At 43.2% G+C, this 6,228-nt stretch overlaps 1 protein-coding gene across 2 annotated transcripts in view; it reads right to left on the reverse strand.

Moving 5' to 3' along the window:
• Positions 1-2,449: 2,449 nt before the first annotated feature.
• The window catches only part of xdh (xanthine dehydrogenase), a 33,369-nt gene continuing 29,590 nt past the window's right edge, over positions 2,450-6,228 (reverse strand). For both annotated transcript variants that reach the window (XM_014027073.1, XM_014027074.1), the window contains 7 exons: positions 4,957-5,160; positions 4,750-4,802; positions 4,560-4,674; positions 3,701-3,766; positions 3,145-3,333; positions 2,902-3,069; positions 2,450-2,821 (listed from right to left, as the gene is read on the reverse strand). In XM_014027073.1, the coding sequence (XP_013882527.1) occupies positions 2,771-2,821; positions 2,902-3,069; positions 3,145-3,333; positions 3,701-3,766; positions 4,560-4,674; positions 4,750-4,802; positions 4,957-5,160 (846 nt within the window). In that variant the 3' untranslated portion in view covers positions 2,450-2,770. The remainder of the gene's footprint in view (positions 2,822-2,901; positions 3,070-3,144; positions 3,334-3,700; positions 3,767-4,559; positions 4,675-4,749; positions 4,803-4,956; positions 5,161-6,228) is intronic.

Below are 6,228 nucleotides of genomic sequence, written 5' to 3' on the forward strand. Positions count from 1 at the left end.
AACTGAAAATATGGATGGAGGACAACAGAGCTGCTTCATGGAAGAAGAACCTCAGCTTAGCCTGTTAGCTTCAGCGTTAGCCCCAACGCTATCCCCATATTTACAGTATGTATTAGCTCAGCGCTACACATTCTCCTCGTCACTGAGGTCCTCCGTCCACATGACAGAGAGGGGAACACATAAATGACTCAGCTGCAACTGAAAATATGGATGGAGGACCTCAGTTTAGCTTGTTTGTCGTGCTAGCACCGAGCTGATACATATAAGGCAAAATAGCGTGAGGGCTAGCGCAAAGGCCAACAGGCTAAGCTGAGGTTGTTCTTCCATGAAGCAGTTCTGTTGTCCTCCATCTATATTTTCAGTTCCAGGCTGAGTCATTTCTACCTTCTCCTCTCTGTCAACGCTCTCTGATTTCATTTAAAAGAGTCGATCATCAGATATTGTCCAAGATTAACCTTCAGGGTGGATATAGCTCGCTCACACGATGACCTATCCACGTCATCATTTACCCAGAATGCTTTGCATGTAAATAAAATGGCTCCGTCCATGTTAAAATATATTTTTAAAAATTTACAAAACTAAACAGCCTACAGTATTTCTACAGTCTTTATGGTACAGTTAAAACAAATGTTTATCAAATAAAGTCTAATGTTACAACTAACCAGGGATCCCTTTAAGACCATATCCCAAAAACAAAACAAAACAATAAAATCTACTGGATGTTTATTTTGGACCTAAAAAAAACAGCCAAAACAGAATGAAATAATTACAGAATTTATTAGAAAATGGAAAAGAGCCAGAAGGCGAAGCTCTCGATTTACCGATCGATCTACGTTCCTACCCTCATCTATGGTCATGAGCTGTGGGTAGTGACCGAAAGAACGAGATCACAGACATGTAGCCAATATAAGTTTCCTCTGCAGGTTGTCTGGGCTCTCCCTTAGAGATAGAGTGAGAAGCTTGGTCATCTACGAGGGACTCAATGCTGCGTTCACACCGAACACAATTTTAGCATTAGGAGAGTCAGGTTTACATGCAAAGTCTATGGTTGGACACGTCAAGCTGCATTGGGAAGTGCTGCAGCACATCTAGTGTTATTAGAGCGATTTGAGCGTTTGATGTGCGTTAAGCGTGTTGAACGCTGGAGTTGGAAAATCTGAATTTTGGCAGCTCAACGCGGTGCATCAACCAATCAGAGAGACTCTATTGTGTGACCTAGTGACACATTTTTTCCGACAGGACAKTGTCCTGAATGACGTCCACTAATCTTAGACTGATGGACAGGAACTCTTCAGCTGAAATTGAGTGCATGTAGTCGGCGTCTTAGCAGGAGATATCGGCGCCGATGCAGGTGAGCGGCTCATGAAACTGGACTCAGGACAAGCGAGCCTCGTCAGCTCGCAGCTCCTGGTTGGTGATCTGGTGAATTAATTATGAATTAATTATCTGGTGAGTATGACATGTTCCAGCTCGCAGTAAATAAAGCAAATCCACTTARAATAGAGCCGCTGCTCCTCCACATTGAGAGGAGCCAGTTGAGGTGGCTTGGGCATCTGGTTAGGATACCYCCTGGACGCCTCCCTGGTGAGGCATGTCCCACTGGGGAGGAGACCCAGAGGAAGACCCAGGACAYGCTGGAGGGACTATGTTTCTCAACTGGCCTGGGAACGCCTTGGGATTCCCACAGAGGAGCGGCACAAGTGGCTGGGGACAGGGAAATCTGGGTCTCTCTGCTGCTGCCCCAGGGACCTGACGCTGGATGAGCGTAAAAAAACATGAAAATAATCTCTGCGTCCTGAAGTAGGACCTCTGGTAATGTATGTGGATTGGTAGCAGAGAGATGGGTGTGACAACGACAACGATGATCCAATGCAGATGAGGAGGAAAGACTAACCTGTCAATAGTTCATAGAGTGTGAGGAGAAAAGGTCCGAAGGAGATTATGAGGCAAAAGGGGAAACAGGGTCAAAAGACAGTCCTGGGTTTGTAAATGTGGAATCCACTGACAGGTACAGAAATGAAATGGCAGAGAGAGGTCAGGACTCAGGCGTGGGTCGAATCCATTTAATTTAATTTCTCACGGACAACACCGTACCATCCTGAAGGAAACGGCCAAGTTGAACGCTTCAACCGCACACTCATACAGATGCTGAGGACTCTTGCAGAAAAAGAGAAATCCCACTGGAAAGAGTCATTGAACAGTCACATCGTGTCCGTGTCTGTTCTTCCTTATTCCCCTTTACAGGGGCGTAACATATTCTTGATTAAATGCAGCAAAATAAAATATTTCAAAGGTAACAGATCTTTGCAATCCTTGGTTTATTTACATAATGACTTTAATTGCTGGATGTTCTGCCCCTGAGCTGTTGACCTGCAGTAACTGTGGCCCCCAGAGCTATTTAGTTGAATAGCCCTGGATTAAGGGATAAAACTGTAAGGAGAAACTCAAGAAAGTTTTGAAAAGTTTTATTTCGTTGAAACAAAATATCACTTAATTGATATTCATGTGAAGATAAGGAGACATGGAGCTGCGGTAGCAGAATATTTTGATTATAGCACACAGGACATTGATTTTTCACAGAACCAATCAGGAATGAGCTTTTAACATCAGCTGATCTGGAACCAAACAGCAGATTATCATCAGTCCACAATGGAGAAACCAAGAGACACTTATTTCTTGTTTGATCAGATCTTGATGAAAAAAATTTCATATGATCAAAACTTTGGTATGAATAAAACTACATTCTGTTTCTTCAGATGGATTATCTCCTCTACACCTGGACCGACCAGGGGCTGAAGGTTCCTGGTTCCGCAGGAGGACACTGCAACCAAAAACAGTAGAAAGTCTCAGAATAAAAACAGTGTCAGAGAAAATAAGACCAAAAACTATTACAGATTGTACCAGTTTGGTGAAGCGGTCGCTGCAGGCGTTGCGAATCCTCTCAGCAGAGGCGGGGCTGTCCAGCCTAAATGGTCCAGTAATGCCCGACTCGGCCCGGGCGGCCTTGATGGCGTCTTTGATGGCATAGAAAATGGATGCCGCCAGGAAGAGAGGAGGCTCGCCAACCGCCTGGTCAACACACAGTGATGTGAAACAAGTCTCTGTATGAGTTGTGATGCTACCAGGGAGTTAACATGGAGTTACCTTGGAGGCGAAGATGGCCTTATCATTGGGAGCATCTCGGAGCAATGAGACGCTGAGCTGGATTGGAATGTCACCAAACGCAGGAATCTTATAGGAACCTGGACCCCGTGTGAGGAGGACTCCCTGAGGGGAATAATGGAGTTCCTCCAGGGTGAAGAGGCCCAGACCCTGCATGAAGCCCCCTTCAACCTGCATCCAGAGGAACACCATTCATAAGATGAAGTTAAATTAACGTAACCACTCAGCTACAGTTGAGTCGTTATTGTGTGCTTTGAATCATTGTTCTGTAGGAGGACCCATGACCTGAGACCAAGCGTTATGATTCTGGGCAGCACATTTTACTCCTGGATGCTTTAATAATGTTGAGATTTCATTCATAGTTTCAAGTTATGTCAGTGACCTTTGTGGGCTTTTCTTTCTTTAACACAAGAGTACAAATTAATTTGTCTGAAAACCCAAGAGAACACTAATGGAGAAACCAGTTCTGTGAGAAAACACACCTCTTTTCTTGTTAGTTACAACAGCAGACTGAGTTTTCTGTATTAAACCAGCTCACCTGTCCAATGTCAATAGCTGGGTTCAGGCTTCGACCAACGTCCATTACTATGGTGGTGCTCAGATTCTGTAAAACAAGAAAAATTATCTACACCTCAGGCTCTTTCAGAAGGTGCCTCATACTGTTTCTGATGCCTGTTCTGTCCACCTCGGTCCATCAGAAGACACAAAGGGGTGCCTCCAAGTGAGGTAGCTACAGATCCCATACTGTTGACTTTTGAAAAGGTGGGCCAGGTGGCGTCTCCAACTGATTAGAATAAAGTGACGTAGCGCTGACTGACACCTTCGGGGACCACCCAGACAAACACCATAGCTGGATTCTTTTTGGATTTAACCTTCCTTCCTTTGTTTGTTTGGTTTGTTTGTTTTTTTGAGACCCACTGCTCTGTGAGCAGAGGAAGAAATAAATGCAAACTTTATCACAACAGACTGGCTAAAAGTATGCAGCAGCACAAAAACAACCATGATAAGAGTCAGGTTAAGATGAAACTTCAAACCCTAAAACAACATACTTGGACGTACTTCAATCTGTGCAAAAAAAGCAAGGAGTAGAATTCATTCTGCAGCTCCTGCTGCTCTCAACAGCAACTTGCGTGACAGCAACACATCAGCGCGGTGGCGTCTTTTGATTCTGCAATAATTAACGTACTCTGAAAGCATATTTGAGTGCCGTATGAGAGCATCTCCTTTGTTGACTTATGAACTGCCAGAGGGTGGTCATTCAGCAGTACTGTCTTCTGAAATAGCTTATTATAATCTGTAAATGTGACAGAGGCCTAATAAACAGGGTACCTAATGTACATCCTTGTGGAAAACCAAGTGAGGGTTTAACTGCATCTCTGACTTCATTTTGTGCAGACCTTGTGAGCTCCAGTCAGGCAGTCAATCTCCACCTCTGAACATGCCACTCCATAGCTGAAGTAGTTGAACGCTCTGCCTGAGTTTGTCTCAAAACTGTATCCCAGATCTGGTGTCCTGATAAGAAAAACGAAAAACTTTTACATCGTCTGTCTGTTCAAATGGAAGAAGCGGCTGAGGAAATGAACTCACCTGTAGAAGCCGTTTGCGCTGAGGTTGATTCTGTCGAAGTACGCGGCATTCACCTAATTAAACACAGAAAACTTCAGAGCTGCAACTTTAAATGAAACAACCTACGTGGAAAGTTCGGCTGGACACTAAAGCAGGTTGTATTGGTGCTTCAGGAACAAACAACAACATTAGCCTCCATCAGTAAACACTCCTAATAGTCCTGCCCACCCAGTCCTCCCATGAGCCTTTAGGGTTGTTGGTTTTGAATGGTGCCAGGCGTTTCTGCAGGATCTCACAGGCGATCTGCACAGCAGCTCCATTGAGGTCTGAGGAGGCGGAGGCAGCGGTGGGGCTGGTGTTGGCCACTGTGTTGGTGCTTGTCTCTGAGATGTGGATCTTTGAGCAGGGGATACCCAGAACCCTGCTGGCAACCTGGAGACACAGATCAAGGTTCAAACGTTTGCAGATGATACTGTTGTTGGACTTTTGTGGATCTGCTGTTTATGGGTACAGTCCTACAAAACTGATGTTCCTCTGCATGGAATCTTGATAATAGAATTTTGGAAAAAAGTATTTTTTTAATCCAATGTACCTTGTATCATACACACAAAGAGAGTAAAGCAAAAAACTGCTTTATTTGCCCCCTTTTTCATTTTCTAAAAATAGGAGAAAAAAACCAATACCTCACTCCCAGTTCCTAAGATTTATGTGTAAAATAAATATAAACTGAATGCAATAATTAGCAAATCTCATAAAGCCATATTTTTTTCACAATGAAACCTGCTAAACATATTCATTGTTGAAATTTAGAAGTTATACTAATTGAATGAAAAACAAATGGTAATTTTAAATTTGATGGCAGCAACATATCTCTTTAAAGTTGTTCCAGGGCCATGTTTTCCACAGTAAATACCCCCTTTTCTTTTTTCAACAGCCAGTAAATATCTATGAACTGAAGAGACCAGTTGTTGGTATTCAACAGTCCTGGCTTGCACCCCCATATTATCGGAGAGGAAGTATTTTGAGCTGTGTGCTGATAGCAGGCCTCCTCTTTAGTAATAAACATGTGCCTTGTATTGTAGTTTTGAAAAAGACTTTCAGATATGGACAAATGTGGCTTCTTCTTCTTTTTTTTTTTTTTTTTTTTTTTTTTTTTTTGCATGATCAAGCTTTAATCAGTATTTGTGAATGTCGTGGTGAGTTTTGTTTACAGACAAGATCAATAGAAGTGTTCCTGAGCCCATTCTGTGGTGTCTAGAACAAAATCAGACCTGCTTAAATGCAGTGATCCTTGAGGTCCCCAAGATCACAGACATACAATATTAACTTTAAACTTAGAACTTTCTCCTGAGTTTGTGAGATGAAATTGGACCCAGGATAGGCGGTTGTTTAATGTGCTGTTTACTTCTGCTCCGCCTGGTCACAATGGTAATGAAATTTTAATCTCGCTGGACGCCAAGAAAGCGTTTGACCGGGTGGAGTGGAACTATCTTTTAAGAC

Source organism: Austrofundulus limnaeus, unplaced genomic scaffold (genome assembly GCF_001266775.1).
Source record: "Austrofundulus limnaeus strain Quisiro unplaced genomic scaffold, Austrofundulus_limnaeus-1.0 Scaffold613, whole genome shotgun sequence".
NCBI lineage: Eukaryota > Metazoa > Chordata > Actinopteri > Cyprinodontiformes > Rivulidae > Austrofundulus > Austrofundulus limnaeus.